This window comes from Otolemur garnettii, unplaced genomic scaffold, assembly GCF_000181295.1.
Source record: "Otolemur garnettii isolate 467f Iridium unplaced genomic scaffold, OtoGar3 scaffold00120, whole genome shotgun sequence".
NCBI classification, from domain to species: Eukaryota; Metazoa; Chordata; class Mammalia; order Primates; family Galagidae; genus Otolemur; species Otolemur garnettii.
Genome location: NW_003852515.1, coordinates 4,561,861 through 4,581,422, shown reverse-complemented (window position 1 = coordinate 4,581,422; position 19,562 = coordinate 4,561,861). Strand labels below are relative to the sequence as shown.

The window sequence follows — 19,562 nt, the reverse complement described above, 5'->3', positions numbered from 1 at the left end:
GTTCCAGTCCTCACGGAGCGGGGCGCCATATGCGGGCGGCCAGGATGGCCCTGGGGACTGTGCGCTGTCCAAGTTCGCGGCCGCCGCGGCCGCAGCCGCCACGTGGTAACCTCCGTAGTCCGGGTACTGCGGGGGGCTGACGAAGTTCTGCGGCGCCAGGTTGAGGCTGCCAGAGTGGCGCACGGAGCTAGGGTACATGCTCACGTCCTTGTCCAGGAGGTAGCTCACGTACATGGTGGCGAGAGCCCGAGAGCAGACCTCACCATGCTGCCTGGGGACGAATGCTGGAGGCTGCCAGGGGCGCGAAGGAGAAGGGGCTAGGGAGAGCGGGGAGCGGCGGGTGGCCGAGCCCCAGCCCGCGGTGCTCAGCTCTCTCCTTGCGGCGCTTCTGTCTCCGAGGCGGTCCCTCCCTCTGGCCTGCCTCCTCCCTCCTTCCCTCCTTTCCTTTCTTCCTTCTTTCCTCCCACCTCCTTCCCACTGAGCTGCAGAGGCGGGGAAGACCCGCCACAGGCTGGCGTTGCGGAGCCCCTGGCCGGCAGCCTTACGTGATTAACGAGTGTTTACAAGACTCTATTAGTAATGACACAGACACCAATGGCTGGAGACGTCGAGGCGCAGGGAGCATTCAGCGCACAACCCCCAGAAACACAATTTGCATTTTAAAAGATAAGGGGGGGGAGCTCGCGAGAGGGCAGCGACCTGATCACAGCTAAATATTCAAACCTTTATTGTTTAGAGCTTCCTCCTTCCAACCTGGTGCACTTTAACCTCCAATCACAGGTTCAAAGAATGAAATGAAGAGACTTGCAAAAGAGAGGGGGAGAGAAAGCTATCTTGGTGGGAATCTGGGCTTGGAGACAGGAGCAGTCCTTGTTTATGCATTTGCAGGGAAGGGGGCGGTCAAGAAACTCCTTCTGCCCCAAAGAGAAAAGAAAACGGAAGCCATTGCTTTGATGAGAATATCTCTGACCAGCCAGGGAGGTGACGATGAGAGCCCAAAGAGATGGGCCGATTCCTTCCCGCCTTGCGCTTCCAGCCAGGAGGACTGGGGGAGGGACGGGAGACAACAACTGTCACCTCCAATCACTTATTTTCTTACCTCAGGAAACTTATCTTACAAAAGATAAATTACGATTCTAGCTTTGAGCTGCATCTTCGAATTCGTCTTAGATTTGGTATTTGAGTTAAATTAAGGCAACTTATTTTTTAATCGTTTACATTCAAGAATCAAAAATCTTAACTGAAAAACCAAGTTAGGCTAGGGTTACCTGGGAGAGCATAACTGGAGAGCAGCAGAAGGGATTGCTAGGCAGATGGGAGTGGTTTCTTGTGCTTCTCCTTACACGGAGTATTCAGTTTGTGAAAATTTTGCGAGCTAAACTTGTATGTTTATCATACTTACATCGGTGGTTAAAAATCAAAGAAAAGGAGCCTAGAATGTCTGCTAGTAAGTATGGCTACTCGCGTGTTCTACATTATATCTATGCCTTAAAAACACTTTTTCCTTCACAAAGTAAAACATTCTCAGAGAAATTTGTTTTTCATCTCTAGGGTATGGAATGGCAACTCAGGGCCATTATTAATTATTGCTAATGAAAAGCTACAAGTGAAGAAAGGTTGAGAAAGGAACTCTCTTGGCTTTGGGAGTCCTGCGGCCAGGGGCCCAGGGCTGGAATTGGCCACGGTGTAGACGGAAGCTGCGCAGCCTAGATCGGGAATAGCCCTGACATAAGCTCAAAGGCGGCGAGATTTGGCTCGCGCACGCCCGTCTCCCTCCGTTTCAGCAACCCGTGGAGTGGGCCAGTGTCGCTGTTTGCCTCCTCTGCGAGCGCCAGTCGCCGCAGCCAGACTCGGGTTTGAGGGTCGCTGCGGCCTGGCCCAGGCTCGGTGGATTAGAGAGCTCTCAAACCCGCCGGCAGCCGCTCTCCTGGAAACCTGCACTTGTTGGTCTCATTGCCAAGAGCTTCTCTTTGGTATCTGTCACCTACCGCCATCATTCCATCATTTCTGGAGTGCTTTCCAGTGTGGGCACCTCACATCTCCCAGTGTTATTGTCCTCCCCATTTTGCAGGTGACAGCTGCCATGCTGCCTCTGGGGGCAGACCTAAGCGACATCAAAACTAGCCCAGGCGGCTGCACATCTTATATTTTCTGGTTCCTTCCTTTGCATTCTGTGAGGAAGAAGATTAAAATTGGGGGTGGCAGAGTACCCAGGAGCCAAGGAGCTTCCCGCTCAAGAGTTAGGAGGACAGAGCTGGTCCTCTTGAGGGCCCTCCAGGCATGGCCCAGACAGCCCAGTGTCCTCAGACTTCCCAAGAAATAAAACCGGAAGTAAATTGCAAACCCCATTACAACTCCCAGCTCTCTGAGGACATGACAGAAAGGGATGTCTGCAGTCTGGATAGGGTGGGAATGCAGGAGGTTAAGTGGGGGGCACCGGGAACTTTTGATCTAGAAAACATCTTCTTCTTCCTGAAGACATAATCCCCGCTTTTCCATCCCCCACAACTCCCCCTACCCCAGGCCTGAGCCCTGGAAGCCTAGGCGGAGGCTCCAGCCGGTGTCTTCGGAATGCAGGCATTCTTTGGAACAATCGCTTTATTAGGGACAGCCATCCCTCCTCCCTGTGGTGGCTGCTTCCTGCGTTTTTATGGCTGGGGCTGCTGGCCACTGGCTAATTGTCCCGGTTTTCCAGCTGTGTCTCTGTATTTTACCCTAGAGAAGAGTCTCTGGCCTACACACCTAACTGCTTTGGGAGTGTCCAAGGCCTCTCTGGCCCTTGGGGTGAAGCTGGACCCCAGAGCTGGCCAGGACCTAGGGAAGGCTGAAGCTGGGTTGGGGTGCACCAGCCACCAAAAGGATATGAATCAGTTTCCCTCATTGCAAAAATGTGTCTCTTGGCAATAGCCTGGCCTGCTTGTGGTTCCAGGGTCTGGGCTGTTTGGTGAGGGAAAAAACCTAGTAAAAACTCTCAGTGTGGAAGTGTCCTTCTATATATAGGTTGCACTCTCAGTCAAGAGGGGGCCCAGCTGGGAACACAGAAAGGGCAGGATTGTCCGAGATGTCAGGGAGGGGTTGAAAGTGGCTGATGGGATGGAAGACTCAGTGGCTTTTCATTTGGACAGTCCTAGCCCTTTGCAGGTTGGTGGCCCATGGCTGTCCTCTGGAGATTCACTCTGGGCAAGGGCAGCATCTCTAGCCTCTGAGTGCAGGTGTATAGCCCTGGGAGGATGCTGAAGCCACCTGCATCAGGCCCAATGCAGGACTTCAGTAATCTCAGGACCAAGGTGCTTAGTGGGTTTCTTAGAGAACCCAAAGGGGATTGGGGTTACCTTTACTAACCCCTGCTGCTTGGAAGCATCCTTCCTTCTTGTCCTTCTCTGTCCCCACACTGCTACTGCTGCCTCCTGGCCAGAAAAGCTGGTAGCAAATCACTGGGGGTGTGTGCACATTTATTTGGGAAGGTTGAGGTTGGGGTTGGAGTGGGGCTGAAGCTGCAACCCCATGATGCCACAGCCAGAGACTTTTGAAGGCAGAAAAGGGTGGGAAGAAAGAGACCCAGGTAAATAAAGTGACAAGAAAACTGCAGGGGCAGCTGAAACCAGGTTATCAAAGAGACATCTCTTTGTTACTAATGGTGTAGAGGCCATTTCACATTCCTCACAGAGGGTCTGGGCTTCCAGGATCCTGCTGGTGGCAAGGGCAGGAGCTCCAAGAGGGGTGGGGAGTGGCAGCACCGGAAGGGGCAGGCTGCCTTGCCAGGCAGATGAGACACTCCTTAAATCCACAGATCATTGACACAGCACCCTCCCTGCTCAAAGGTCCCCAGTGTTTGCTCCAGCTAGGGGGACCTGCCTCTGCCTACTGTTTGTGGCCCCAAGAAACTGGGGAGCCCAGTGACCCACATAACAAGCTTTCTCTACCCAATTTACCAAGTAAGTCTACTTGAGTTCTTTTTGGATCAAGAATATTATCTAATGCGTACTCTCCCACACCCCTTTCCTCCCCTGCCCAGGAAATCCTCACCCTGCATTGACCTGAATTCCCAGGATAATTAAGCAAATGTGAGAGGGAAGAGAATATTGTCTGATAAAATTATCCAGCTTGGCAGTCTGTACTGCTATGGAAAAACTGCTCAATCTCTGCTTAATTTGGCGTTTAGGGAGTCTTTCAACCATTGCACTCAATCAGCCATCCACTCACACAAAGAAAGGCTGAATAATGGATGGTTTGACCCCAACACCCGCACCCTGCCCTGCCACAGCACACTCAGCTAACATCTCCAGGAAGGAAATCAATAACAGTGTCCTTTCTGTGGGGCCTCCCCAGAGTCCACCACCTGTCTGGCCCCATCAGGCCACAAAGGATCCCAACATGTTCATCTTGAACAGCAGGGAGGAGCCGCAGCTGCCCACAGCTGCCCAGGCTTCATTCACAAGCGCAGATGTGTCCTTGCCCAGTGGAGTGAAGAAGGTTTTCCTCTCAAAAACTGGGTTTCTAGTCCTTTCTACCTAAGGAAAATCTCCCAAATTCATGAGCAGTCATTGATGGGCTAAAGTTTTACCACTTAGGGACCAGGATGCAGGAGGATAGGATGAAGAAAACAGCTGTCTTTTCTTATGGAGGAAGCACCAAAGTTTCTGATCCAAGGCAGTTAATACATTTTTTATATTTCTCTATCCAAAATATATTCTTATAGCCAGGAGATCAAGGAAAATAAAGAGCCTAAGGAGAGTGGGTAGTATTTGGGTATAGAAATCTGGTTTTGCTCATTGGATGAAAGTTATGGATTCTAAACATTAGTGGTGGGTGAGCACAGAGATGCTTTAAATCCTGAAGAGGGAAAGGTTTGGGAATAGCAGGGATTTGGTACCCCCACTGAGAGTGGGGGCTTCTACCCCAAAGGAAACCGCTTGGTGCTAGGGAGGATCTGGCTCTCTAAAGAGGTAGCAACTGCTACCACTACTATTTGGCCTTGGCATGGAAGGCGTCCCACTAATATTTGTTCACTCACTATTGTCTGATTGGGGGAATGAACTTTGTTTATCATATGAAAATACATTCCTAGGAAGCCCTACCAGGTAACTTTTACCTGGCTAAAGGAAGTGCTTAGATAAAGGTTCAACTCTCCTAAGTCAAGGGGCCCACCTGCTAGCTACCTTCTCTAGAGGGGACCCAGGGGTCTTAAAGTCTGTATAATATTTACATTTTACAAAGGAGAATCTGAGGCCCAGAGAGGTTAGATGATTTTCCCAAGGTCACAAAGCTAGCTATTCAAGTCCCTTAAATTAAATAAGCTACAATATGTGCAGTCTGTACAGATGTGAACTATTACTGATGTCACCCTAGAAACACTGCGTCCCCAATACAAAACCAACTGGCTTGATTCAGGAAATCCCAACTTCTCATTCCCATCCCCTACCCCCAGAACGATCAGTTTTTCTTGTTGCTACAATTCTGACCACTTTCCGCATCCTCATTAATTTCTCTCTTTCACAAGTACCTGCTTACTGCAATTTATTGAATGGTGAATTTTCCATAAATCCCATCCCAGAATTTTTTCCAGTTGACAAAGAAGGTATCCATCTACTTTTGTCTCATAGTAAATGCTCTCTGAAAGAGTAAGAGCTCCTCTCTGTTTTTGAATCAGAACCAACATCCTGTAGCTAGTCTCTGGAAACACAGCAAATTTAAAATGAGTAAAGATTATGCATAGAATTTGTGTTGCTTTTTCCCCTTTCCTTTCTTCCCATATTAATGTCTTGTAAATATCTTTTGGGTACACAGACCAAAACCCCTACCTTTCTGGGTAAATAAAAAGGAAGCCCCATCCAGGTTGCCAATTACATGGGTGAGCGACAAGGTTGTATTCTGCTTCTGAATTCCTAGCGGGAGCCCCTTCCCTCCCCTCAGAGCATTCGTTCAAATGGCTTTGGACATTTCAAAAAGCAGTGAAAATCCACAAAGCCGCCCCCCACCTCATGAGGGCCTGCGCACGGATGGGTTATTGGGTCACAGAAATTGAAATCAGCTCCTCACCTTCCGATTCTCTTAAGCGTTGCCAATGTGGTTCTTTTTGTTTTGTTTTCTTTTTAACGAATTGGCCAGTAAAATATTAATGTTCACTGTGGAATCTGCACCAACTATTTCTGGGGTCCCTGACGCTCGCTGAGTGTGGTCTGGACTCTCCCCACACTCCGCAAAGGTGGCTGGCGTCTACTTTGGGGTCCCCGCGTTCCGGGCTTGTCTCCCGCATCCTGCGCACCAGAGCGCAGAAACGAGAAATTGTCTCTGCCTGGCCGCGTCCCGCAGAAGTCCAGGGCATGTCACTGTTTGAGCCCAGAGGTCTCCGGGGGAAAAAAACTGCCTACTAGACCTCAGCAGCCACAGGTGACCCACCGGCTCCAGCAACAGCCTCTACCCCTTTGCTCCTCCCGCAGAGGAAAGTAAGAGCCCCTGGTGGGTTTTGCTAGGGCCCCTCCCAGCCCGGCGCCCAGGTCAGCGTCCTGCACTCGCCCGAGGCTGCTAGTGCTCAGAGGCTTTGGGAGAGGGCTGTGCAGTCAGCTCTCTGTCCTCTCACCCCCACCTCCTTCGACAGAGACAAATCCAGCGTCTGACTCCCACAAGGATAAATAATTTTTTGAACAAGCTTTTAACTGTTGAAATGTAATTGTGTAACTGTTAACTGGGTTGCGCGTGAGTCCAGCTCACATCTGTGCTCCTGCTAAAAAACAAAAAAACAAAAACAAAACTGCAGGGAATTTTGCCCTCGTGGGTTCTGTGCATCTGGTGTTGAGCTCATTGACATGAAGGCCACTGGATACTAAGTTGGGGGCTGAGGGCGGAGGAGGACATTTAGCCAAGCGTTGGATTCCTCCCTGGGTCAGACAGCCTTAAATGCAGTGGGTTATTCTGAGTCTTAGGCCCAGTCTGTGGTAGCTGAATCCTGGGTCAGAAAATCCTCTTCACCAAACAGCAAGTTATTGTGTGTGCCAGGAAATCCCCAAAGTTACCTACCTTGGCTATAGGGAAACAGGTGTCTAGTTCAGACCTCAGCCCCCCACCATTGCCTCAAAGTCCTAAAGTTCAGGGACTGAGAGTCATTAAGTGGATGTGCACCTGGTGCTCCTACACCCAGAAAAGGTGCCCGAGCACAAGCCCACAGACATTGCCCACTTCCCTGGCACCCACTCCCATTTCCAGCTTTTCCTTCCTTCACCTTTACTTAACTACTAGCAGGGAACACCAGTAAGATGGGAAGGGAAAAGGAGTGACTTGTCTAAAATTTCCAGTGTGAGAAGAATGATTAATTCCTGCCCAACATCCACTCCAGAACCAAGGGTGTGGCCCACAGCACTTTTTAGAAAGGAAAGGTTTTCTTGCTGTAGCTGCTATTCTTGAACAGGGATGGTCACCAGTGGAAGTTCTTGTCCTCAGAAGGGCCTCCCCCTCTTACCTTATCTGTTAGGGAAGACATGGATGATGTGTTTCTCTTCTGCCAAATAGAAGCCTAAGTAGTATTTGTTGGGGCCTGGCCTGGCACACCTTCCGTGCACCTGCGGTGTGTGTGCGTGAGAGAGAGAATGTGGTGGGCTCCTTCTGCGTGATGGACCTTCCCCCAGCAGCCATTCAGGTGGCTGGTGCAGGAGGCTACACAGCCTAATCCAGCTCCAAAGCCCCGGTGTTGACAACCTTCCCAGACTCGGCCTACTATGCCTGGGAAGGTTTCTGAGAAGAGTCCAGTTCATCTCATGGGGGGAGAGGAGGTTTATAACACTCAGCAGTTCGATGAGTAGTATTATTTTAATAATTGATTGGTTTCCCAGGACAGTGAGCCAACCCCCTGGGCTGACCACCGAGTGAGACAAGGGGCCCACCTGCTCCAGGCAGTCAGGCCCATCCAGGGCGGACACCGCACACCTCTCCCGCGAACAATGGCTGCAGCTACACCTCACGTCCCCACGGGGCGCCTTCCAAATGCTAGGCCTCCGTGGTGCTCTTCCTGGGCCACTGCCCCTTCCCGAGACTTTCCCCATGCCTCAGACCTAGCTCCGACTGGTTGGTGCCCCAGAGTGAGAAAGCCACTTCTGCTCACACGTAAATGGGGGGCGGGGGGCGACAGAGAAACCGCTTTGGAATAAATGTTTTCTTTTCTGTCTGTTTTGCTTTGCAGCTCAGGCTTAGCAGGAGAGGGTGGGAAGCCAACAAGAGCTGGATAAGCGCTTTCAAATCCTCAAAGGCTGGTGGTGTCAACAGGCCACAAAGAAAGTGAAAAATTGGATAAATCGGGGCAAAGCACTTAATTATATATTTTGGCAACGCGTGTGCGTGTGGGCAAGTGGACAAAAGGGCTCATTACTGGTATGATTGACTCAATTCTCCACTTCCTGCGTGAGCGTGTTTGGACGCTGGTTCCAGACTAGAGTCAGCCTCTCGCCCAGGGCGCACAGCTCCAGGCCTGGGTCCCCGCTCCTCCCGCCGCGCGTCCCAGGTCCCCGACCGTGCGGCAGCTACAGCCTAGCGGGATCTGCGCCGAAAAGGTCGGCGAGGCGCAGGCGGCCGATCTTCTTCACCTCGCCCAGGGCGGTGCGCAGCTCCTCCGCCGGCGGGCAGCGCAGTCGGCGCGCCAGCTCGCGCGGCACCGCTGCCCGGTTGCTGAGGCGCGCGGCGAGCACGAAGGGGAAACCGAAGCGCGCTCGGTACAGCGCGTTGAGCTCGGCTAGCTGGAGCTGCTCGGCCGCGCTCAGACTCGTCAGGCCGGCGCCGGCTTGTTCCCGCTGCGACTCGGCTGTGAGTGTGCTCTGCTGCAGCTCGCGGCCCGCCAGGTCCGGGTGGCAGCGCAGGATGCCCTCTTGGCCTGTGGAGAAGCACAAACAAGTGGCGGGAGCGCGTCACCGCGCCTGTTCCGCGTGGTGCTGCGGGTCCGCGCGCCCGCTGCTAGCTGCGCGCTCCGCACGGTCGCAGAAAGCTGGAAGAGCCCGCCCTACTGCTCCGCCCCAACCCGAAGGAGGCTGCGGGAGGGCAAAGCAGGGTCCCCAGGACCAGGTTTCTTGGCGTAGCAGGGGAACCCACTGCGCCCGCCCCTCTAACAAGTCCTGAACCGTAGCCCTCTCCGTCCCCGCTACTTTCGGTCTGGGCTAGGGTCCAGGCGAGAAGTGATAGGTTTGTCTGTTGAGACCTTGGGTGATGAAGAGCGGAGGAGAGAGGGCGGCCGCGGAGGCTCGGAATTTACGACTCCGTCGGGAGGGAGCAGGGGCGCGATAAGAAGCCCGGAGCAGTTCGTATCTTAGAATCTTTTCAAAGTCCTTTGCTCTCAGGGGGGCTTTGATGTCGAAAGGGGTCCGACGCTAGTGCCTAAAGACTTCCTGCAAAAGCACAGGAATGGGCTTCGTTCTGCTCCAAAGGGGAAGGGGCAGGGCCGGGTGGATCTGTAGGGATAACATCCATGGGGCTTGGCAAATAAATGTCCAGAATTGTTACCCTGAGTGTGAGTTCTGGGTTTCTGGAATCAGGCATCTAAAGAGCCTCACAGACGATTAACTGCAAAGAAATCCATTTCCAGCAGTTCTACAGCCCCTTGAAAGAAAGTGGCTTTCCTCTCTGTAGGGAAATTGCACCCACTCACCACCTAATCTCCTGGGCCTAAAACGGGAAACCATGGTGTTTGCTTTATTATTTTTCCCGCAGAGACAGGATCTCTCACTATCACCCAGGCTGCAGTGCAGCAAAACAACCATAGTTCACTCAAGTTATCCTCTTGCCTTAGCCTGCTGAGTAGCTGGGATCACAAGCATGGGTTACCAGCTAGTTTTGGGGGGGCAGGATGAAGAGAGGGACTCACTATGCTGCCTAGGCTAGTCTCAAACTCCCAGCCTCAAGCCAGCTTCCCTTCTCTGCCTCTCAAAGTGCTGGAGTTACAGGCATGAGCCCTGGCTCCCAGACCGCAAATGAGATTTTAAATTCTAACCCAAGGGCTTTCTCTGAGCCCTGGCCAATCGTTTTGTCTAGCTCTTTAAAGTGAGAATTAAAATCCTCCTGGCTAGGCAAGATTTCATACATGGTGAACAGGGAGCCGCGATCAGTAAAAAGAAGGTGGCTTGGCGCCACCAGCCACATACACCTAAGCTGACCTGTTCTGTTCAATCCAGCCTGGGTCCACCAAACAACAATGACGGCTGCAACCAAAAAATAGCCAGGCACCTGTAGTCCCAGCTACCTGGGAGGAGGAGGCAGGAGAATCTCTTGAGCCCAGGAGTTGGAGGTTGCTATGACCTGTGATGCCACTGCACTCTACCCAGGGCAATAGCTTGAGGCTCCGTCTCAAAAAAAAAAAAAAAAAAAAAAAAAAGAAGGCAACACCTGACTTGCAGAATAGTTGTGAAGATTAAAGACAATTCATTTACAAAAACACAGCCCAATCCTTAGTAAACATAAACAGCCATTATTAGTCATAGTAAACCCAGTGGAATTGGACTGGTGGGCCATGGGAAGCACCTAGCTCTTGGAATCTTAGTACCCATCCTCAGCAGTTGTCAGCCTCTGGTGCTGAGAATTGGTGTGAGGCTCTATTAGAAAGAGAAAGTGCGTAAAATACCGTTAATAAATTACATCTCAATACAGTTGGAGGGGGGAAAACCCTTCTATTATGATATAACCTTCTCATCCTTATAGTTTCTATCCAGTAAAATGCTGGTTGAGATTGCCCCATCTAATTCATGGACTGAAGTCCTGAGAAGTAGGGAGAACTGGGAGTAATGTCTTCATGTAAGAAAGAATTCAATAAAGGCCCAGAGAAGCTTAGTTGACCTGCTCTGGTCACTCAGCCCTCTGCCTGGACCATCAACTCCAAATCACAAGTGTTTTCAGGGCATGGCTACTCCTGCAAGGTTAAAAGGAGTTCAAAACGAAACTCACTGGGTGGCGCCTGTGGCTCAAAGGAGTAGGGCACATATGCTGGAGGTGGTGGGTTCACCGGCCCCATATGCTGGAGGTGGTGGGTTCAAGCCCAGCCCCAGCCAAAAACTGCAAAAAAAAAAAAAATGGAAAAAGAAACTCATGCCACCAATAATTGCATCCCTCAATCACCAACATTTTGCAGCCCCTCTTGTGGGTGGCCTGCCCCTGGGACTTCACAAATAGGAGCTGGTTGTTAATTTTCCTTCCTTCCTTCCTTCATTCCTTTTAAGACAGAGTCTCGCTCTGTTACCCAGGCTAATGTGCCTAGCTCTCAGGAACCTCAATCTCCTGGGCTCAAGTGATCCTCCTGCCTCAGCCTCCCAAGTGGCTGGAAATACAGGTGCTCACTACAGTGCTGGGCTAATTTTTCTATTTTTAGTAGAGACAGCGTCTCACTCTTGCTCAGGCTGGTCTCAAAGTCCTGAGCTAAAGCAATTCTCCTGCCTAAAAGTGCTAGGATTACAGGAGTGAAGCACCATGCCAGCTATGCTTGCTCCCCCAAGTCCAACCCTATCCTCTTCTGCAAAAATGTGGGTGTTAAATTCCCCACCTGGAGGAGCAGCCCCAGCCCTAGGCCCAGGGTTGTCCCAGCAGCACAACTTCTTGCCAGGCCAGGGAGAATCCACCTCAGCGCAGAGTCAGAGCCCCTCCTGGATGCCTTGGTGGCCAAGAAGTCCCAGGATCACAAAGGGCCCCACTTGCAGAGAAGGGGAAATCAAGGGTCCTGAGCAGCTTCTGTGCAGGGACCCTCTAGACAGTTCCCATGCCTACCCCTCACTTATTAAAAAATTCAGAATGGCCTTTAAGTCCTTTTGCCAAGTCGGGGCGCTCCCCTTTCCCCCTATTTCATACTATACTCTCTGGAAGATCATTCCGAGCTGCAGAGGAAGTACTCACAGGAGGCAGACCCCGGCTTGGGGGTAGACTGAGGTCTGTGCCCTTACCACCCCCTGCACGACCCCCTGGCAGAGTGGAGGGGGTGCCGAGCAGCGCCCGAGTGCCGCCAAGCCCCCCTCTTGGCCTTGCATCTTGCTTCTCACTCCCCTAGGGTTTATCTACCCTCTTGAAAACATCACCCTGGGGCCTGGGGTTAATGTTTGCCTAGGACAGAATATGTGTTTTTAACTCTTGAAGAGAGGAGAGAAAAGAGGCCAAGAAAAGGGCAGTGGAAAAGACACAAGCAAAGAGACTAAAAAAGAAGAACTGGAATTTACACACACACACACACACACCCTCAGCTGCATGTAAAAGGGTGTGGGGAGTCAGGTAGAGGATAGCAGCTCAGAAGACACGGATCCTGACCTCGCCCAGCCAAAGCCTTCATCTTCATTGCCCCAAAGCACTGAGTACTGGGGAGGAGAGTAGGGGAGAGATGGTGACCACCCCACCCACTGGCCCGCAGCAAGGACCCAGTTCCCCAGCAAGGGCTGTATCCCAAAGGGGCTCCTGGAGTGCACACATGCTAGCTAGCCAAGCAGTGGAATGGTGAATGGCTCCTCAGGGTGTCTCAATGCGGTCCATTCTTCAGGCTTTCCTGAAATCCTGGACTTAGCGCTTGTCCCACTGGCGTGTCATATCTAGAGATATAGGTATGAGTGTGTGTTATTTGCCAGCACCACAGGATATGAGTCTTTGCACCTAGAAGAATTCCTGGCACAGAGTGGACACTCTGTGTTTCGCTGAGACTTTGAAACCCAGAACTGCATACCGACCTCCCTTCTCTGTACCCACCTGTGGGTTTTTCACTCCTAGTACAATGGATAGTCTGTCCTTTCTATGTTAGATCAACCCCACCGTTTGGGTTCTTGAAGCCAGCCCCTCTCCTTCCCAATTCTTTGCTTATGGAATTTCCGATATCTATTTCTCCATCCCCTCAACCCTCATCAACAAGCACACATGCCTTAGAATTACTCATTCTACAAACAAAATTAAAGCTCTCTCTTGATTCCTGTTGCCCTTGAGTTTCTCCCTCTTTCTCTGCTCCTCCTTACAGCAAAACCTGAGAAGAATTGTCTTCTGCCTCACCTCTCTTTCCAGGTTTACTACTACCATGCTTCCAGCCCCACCCCCAACCAATCTGTACTCATCAAAGTCACAGATGATGGACATCTTGCCTGAGTCCAAAGACCAGGGCCCTGGCTTCTTCTTTCTTAACCTCTCTGGAGTGTATCTCCTTGTTGGTCCTCTCTCCTTCTTAAAAGATTATCATCATTTGCCTTTGGAGAAAGCACTTGCCCATTTTCATCTTGCTCTGCCAGATCACAAACATCGAGGTAAGTATCCCAGGACTCAATACTCACATCTCTTCTCTTCTTTACTTATATCAATGCACGATGTGTTTTCATCCATCCCATGCTTTTTTTGTTTGTTTGTTTTTGAGACAGAGTCTCATTCTGTTGCCCTAGGTAGAGTGCTTTGTCAGCATAGTTCACAGCAACCTCAAATTCCTGGATTTAAGTGATCCTCGGTGCCTCAGCTTCTAAAGTAGCTGAGGTCACAGGTGCCCAACAACGCCCCAGCTAGTTTTTTTTAATTTTTATTTTTAGTGGAGACGAGGTCTTGCTCTTGCTCAGGCTGGTCTTGAACTCGGCGCAGGCTCAGCGCCTGTGGCTCAAGTGGCTAAGGCGCCAGCCACATACACCTAAGGTGGCGGGTTCGAATCCAGCCTGGACCCGCCAAAAAAAACCAACAATGATGGCTGCAACAAAAAATAGCCGGGCGTTGTGGCAGGCACCTGTGGTCCCAGCTACTTGGGAGGCAGAGGCAGGAGACTCACTTGAGCCCAGGAGTTGGAGGTTGCTGTGAGCTGTGATGCCACGGCACTCTACCCAGGGGGACAGCTTGAGGCTCTGTCTCAAAAAAAAAAAAAAAAAAGAACTCCTAAGCTCAAGCAATCCACCAGCATAGTCCTCCCAGAGTGCTAGAATTACGGGCATGACTGGCCCAGTCCCATGGTTTTAAATGCCATCAATTCTTCAATCACATCCAGATCTAGTTCAGCTCTTAGTTTTCATGGAGTTGTGATCCAACTTAGCATAATTATGGATAATTATGGGGCATCTTATATCCAGCAAGCTCTTTCTCCATCCTGTTGTCTCAAATCTAAGTCTTCCTCACTTCAGAAAATGGCACCACCACCCATTCAGTTGCTCAGACTAAAAATTTAGGAGTTTTGATTCAGCTTTGTTTTTTATCTGCCTCCCCTCCAACAAATCAATTTAAAATAAATCCTGTAGGCTCTAACTCTTAAGATTTCTTCTGGACTGGGTGTGGTGGCTCATGCCTATAATCCCAGCACGTTAGGAGGCTGAGCCAGGTGGATTGCTTGAACTTGGGAGTTTGAGACCAACCTGCGCACAAGTGAGATGCCATCTCTAAAGTAGCCAGGTGTTGTGGCAGGTGTCTGTAGTCCCAGCTACTCAGGAGACTGAAGCTAGAGGATCACTTGAACCCAAGAGTTTGAGGTTGAGGTTGCTGTGAGCTATGACACACACACTCTACAGAATGACAAAGTGAGACTCTGTCTCAAAAAAAAAAAAAAATCTCTTCTGAGATTCTCCATCTCTGTTGCCCCAACTACAACCCTGGCAACCTGTTACTTGCTGTACTGCAGGCCCCTGGACCTGCTCCCCCTGTGTCTGTAGCCCCTATACAACTGTCCTAAAGGTAAAGCCAGTGGTGAGTGGTTGCAAGGGGAGAAAACCAAATTCCTTAAAATACCTAAACAGATCTGCATGATCTGGCCCTTGCTGCCTCTTCTTCCTCAATTCCCTCCACCCTTTACTATTCTCCAACCACCCTGGTCTTTCTGTGTCCCCCAAATATCAAGTGCATTCTGGTCTCAGGTTCCTTTTCTTAGAGTGGCCTTATCCTACATTTTGGCTGCTTCCTTCTCATCCTTCAGGTTTAAACTTATATCTCACCTCTTAAGAAAGAAACCCCCCCCCTTTTTGAAGCTTTTTGGCTAGGGCTGGGTTTGAACCCACCACCTCCAGTATATGGGGCTGGCACCCTACTCCTTGAGCCACAGGCGCTGCCCAGAAAGAACCCTTTTAGATATTTTCTACAATAATTTCTAGAATCTGAAATAATCATATTTATTTACATTAATCTTGAAGGAAAGCCACTCAGTCTTGTTCACTGCTCAATTTCTAGTGCCCAAGACAATACCAGGGCCATAGTGGACATTCAGTAGGTATTTATCAACCAACATATCACTCTCCAAAAGGAGTGTTGTATTTTTCTTTTCTTTCTTTTTTCTTTTTCTTTTTCTTTTTCTTTTTCTTTTTTTTTTTTTGCTGAATGACTAAATAAACACCCTTTAATAGCTTAATCTAAAACCTTCATAGCCTGTACTGAAAGGGGATTATTAGTATCCAACTCCTTTATTCAGATCAGAAACAAATATGTTTTCTAGTAAGCATTAAGTAATAACCTTTGGCATTTCTGGGCAGTGTTCGTGTGTGTGTGTGTGTGTGTGTGTGTGTTTCAACCTTCTTCCCTTCACTATTTCCATTCCTCTTACCTTTCCCCATCCCCCATCTTTGTAAGAACAGATTGGCTAGAGTAGTACTTTGCTGGTTAGTGCTCAGCCAAATATTAATCCTGGACTGCCACCTACTGGCCAATAACCATCATAGCATGACCTAAATGGACTTTCAACTTTGGTTTGTTCTGGAAACTCAATTTTCAGTTTTCTGCTAATGGGAAAGGGTTTCCTTAGATCATCAAAACAAATACTTGAATGGGTAGATCACTATATCCTGATCATCTTTCTAAGGTGCCTACTAGTTTTAGGATTCAAAGACTCTATTTCACCCAGTTTGTTCCTTATTATGCAAGAGATAAAGCTAGACTATGCAATAAATCCCATTTTTATATTTTTTGATACATACAAATTATATATGTTTATGGTGTGAAATTTGATGTTTTGATGTATAAATACACTTTGAAATAATGAAAACAAGCTGTTTAGCATATCTATAACCTCACATACTTAATGTGTTTTGGTGGTAAGAATATTTAAAATCTGTCTTGGCAATCTTCAGGTATCCAAAAGATTACTGTTAACCATAGTTACCACAATGCACAATAGGCTAGTTTATTCGATTATTTAAACACTGAAACATGGGGTCTGGGACATCAAGCATTCGTGTTAATTGAATATATTAGTGAATGAATGAACCAAACCATGAAACTCCTTAAAACTATTCCTAGAATTTGTTTCTGATTCCTTGGAAAATCCTTTAAAACCTGTTGAGTTTGACTCACAGTTCTGCCACTTTCTTCAAAAGCTGTTGGTTTGACTCTCAGGGTTATTAGAATTCCAGTTCTACCGCTTTCTAATGGTGTGGCCTTGCTCAACTTACTTAATCTCTCTATGCCTCAGTTTTCTCATCTGTAGAATGAGTTAATAATGATATTATTATTTACTTTATAGGATTATTAGGAGGATTAAATGAGTTAATATGTACAAAGTGTTTTGAAAAATGCCTGGAACACACCTGTAGTAAAAGTTCAATAAGTTTAAGCTATTTGTTATTCTTATGATTACTATTGCTAACATCACTTATCTAATCTCATTAAGATGATTAGATAAGGAGCAGCCTCCAGACAGAATTGAGGCATTGCTCCCGGCTGCCTCTGAGACAAGTGTGGACACCACCATACGTTCAATACGCAGCCTCCACCAGAGGGGAGGTTCCACCAGAGAACTGTGTCTAGTGCAAAAGCCACAACTATCTGGTTTGCCCAAACTCTCCGTAGTCATTTGCTCCACTGATCTAAGGTAAAGTCCCCCCCCCCAGTTAAAATGTTAAAAGGGAAGGGGTGATACCAGGATCCATCTTTCAACCTCACTTTGGGCTCATTTGAGATCAATTTCTTTCATTAATTCATTCAGCAAACATGTATTAAGTTCCCAATATCCTATTCACTCAGTAGTGTGGGATTTTTTTTTTTTTTTTTTTGAGACAGAGTCTCACTGTCACTGTGAGTAGAGTGTCCTGGTATCATCATAGCTTACAGCACCTCAAATTCTTGAGCTCAAGAGATCCTCTTGCCTCAGCCCTCCCAGTAGCTGGGATGACAGGCATGAGACATGACACCTGGCTAGTTTTTCTACTTTTTTCAGTGAAAGCAAGTTCTCACTCTTGCTGGTCTCAAACTCTTGAGCTCAAGCAATCTACTTGCCTTGGCCTCCCAGAGTGCTAGGGTTACAGCTGTGAGCCACTGAACCCGGCTAGTGGGCTGGGATTCTGACAGCGGCCAGAAGACAGAGGATCTATTGAATCAGAAGAGGGATCAAAACATCAGTGCCCAAGCCAGGCCACACCTCCCAGTGCTCAGTATCATGACTGGATTCATCCTTGACTAGGTCAAATGGATTGGGGTGGGAGTTGGTAGGAAAGAAAATGGAAATCGAGAAATTTTTATTTATCTAAGTTCTGGGGACAGGATAATAAACTGCAAATAAATGTGTGTTAAATAAGTTGACAAACCAATGAACAAACAGATCCGAATGATTCATGCTTTCCTAGCTTTCTCAACACATTCCTTCCTCACCCCCACCACCTCCTTGGGTATTAAGACAATTGTGAGATTTCCCTCTTTTTTCTGATAGATAAAAGAAGTCACTTATAACCTCTAAAAATTATTTCCCCCGTCCCTCCAGAGGCTCTCTCTTTGCTTCTTCCACTTTCCTGCCAGACACTGAGCATAGTCTCCAAAGGCCTCTTGCTTGTGCCATCTTGCCCTGCAGCTGTGGGCTGGGCTGGCCTGTGGTTGTGGGTCAGAGGCTCCTGGGCCCCTGCCTTCCCTCGGGGCTGGGGACTCAGCCCTTTGGAGGAGCCAGGGAGCCCAGCCACAGGCAGGCCCCAAGAAATAGGTGAGTGTCAACACGATCTCGACATTCCTGTCAATTTAATTTTATGACATGATCCTCTTCTCTTCCTAGATGTGCCCAAAATGAATTAAGATCAGTTCCTTATTTGAAGACGGTCATCTCACGATTGGAAGCCATCTAGGTTGCCCAAGCCTGTGCTGAGAGGCAATCCTGGTTTGTTGGCTCCTTGGTGGAGCAGAAGTCTGCCCCCCAGATGTCTACGGAAGGCCTCGGCGTGAAGGCTGCCCCTTCAGGACCCTTCAGGCTTCTCCAAAAAGCATCTAGGACAGCCCCAGAGGCAGCCTGGGTTGCCTGCCCTCAGCCCCTGACTGTGTCACACACAGCCTAAACCTCTTCCTCTACTCCCCACCCCGCACCCAGAAGAACCTCCTTTTCTCTCTCTCCCTCAAGAGAAAGCAACACCTTCTTTCTCTTTCTCCAGGGGGATTCCTTCAGATTCTCCTTTCCCCCTCAATCCCTCAGGGAGTTGCTGATCTGAATGAATTCACCTTCCTCAGCAGTCCAGTCCAAACCAGCCCATTCTGGTAAAAAAAAACAAAAAAACCCAGCAGCCATTTGCTCTTTCCCCTGGGCTCCTAAGAGATCTGATATCCAGCCGTCTCCTCTCTTGCATACAGGACATTCCCAGAGTGAACACTGGGTGGCTGAGGGTGGGCCCTCAGCCTGACCTTCGGCCCCTAAATCACTCTGAGGCCTTTGGCCCTGTCTCTGCTGCGACCTCAAATCTCTAATATTTAACAGCCATGCTCCCCTCGCCAGCACGCCTTCCTTCAGCCAACTTCTGACCTAAACCACAACCTAAGGAAACGTACTGAACCTTCTGATGAAAATTAGCTAAATAAACATATCAAGTATAAGCAAGTAGGCTGAAATATCTAAGCATGTCTTGATAGGCATATTTGAGAGCCCTTTGGGGAGAACGTCTTTCTGAAGCCTTACCTGACTGTGGCAGAGCATCAATAAAGGCAAAAAAGTGCTTCTCTAAATCTTCCACGTCCGAGAATGGTCGCTGGGACCAAACTGCAGCTGCAATAAGAGGACATCTCTCAATGATGTTCCCGAACACATCCACGAATTCTCCAAAGTCCATGGAGTTGACCTTCTCCATGTCCATTGCTTGCGTTGAACTGCCCACAGCAGGACGTTCTGCTTCCTGCTCCCAGAGTGAGTGACGCCAACTCTGCTCACTGGTTATATTTGCTGAATACACGAGCTTGCTTTTTATGCAACACCACCTTAGTGTGTTTTAAATGCCTCTGGGAGAAGCGGATCCAGAATACTTGTGTAATGAACAAACACAGGCTTAAGGTTCTAATCCAAGGAGCAGAGATCCCTGCAAGGTCAACATTTCTAACCAAACTGTCTTTGTAGCCCAAACTAGCCAGAGCCATATTTCAGCCTGAGCCTTTCAGCCAGATGTACTTATGATGTCATTAGCATTTTTTATTTTTGTTTTTTTGTTGTTGCAGTTTGGCAAGGGCAGGGCTCGAACCTGCCACCCTCGGTATATGGGGCCAGCGCCTTACCCACTGAGCCACAGGCGCCGCCCGTCATTAGCATTTTAATATCATTGCTATTCCAGGTTAGTGTTCCCTGATAATTCAGACAGTTCATAGGCCATGCCATTTGGAACTTGATTTCTTGTTTTTCTCCTGACCAAATAAATGCTCTTTAAACAGGGTGATCCATTTGCTAGTCTCTC

The 19,562-nt window shown here is 49.0% G+C and overlaps 2 protein-coding genes across 2 annotated transcripts in view; both read right to left on the bottom strand.

Moving 5' to 3' along the window:
* Positions 1–234, bottom strand: part of CDX2 (caudal type homeobox 2) — a 5,857-nt gene extending 5,623 nt beyond the window's left edge. Inside the window, 1 exon segment of the mRNA XM_023517761.1 lies at positions 1–234. Coding sequence (XP_023373529.1) covers positions 1–234 — 234 coding nt within the window.
* Positions 235–7,784: 7,550 nt separating this feature from the next.
* Positions 7,785–19,048, bottom strand: URAD (ureidoimidazoline (2-oxo-4-hydroxy-4-carboxy-5-) decarboxylase). Its single transcript, XM_003797617.3, has 2 exons — positions 18,800–19,048; positions 7,785–8,857 (listed from the first exon to the last, which is right to left on the bottom strand). Exons 1-2 carry the CDS (start codon positions 18,972–18,974, stop codon positions 8,511–8,513), a joined length of 522 nt encoding a protein of 173 aa, XP_003797665.1. The 5' UTR covers positions 18,975–19,048; the 3' UTR covers positions 7,785–8,510.
* Between the last annotated feature and the right edge of the window lie 514 nt (positions 19,049–19,562).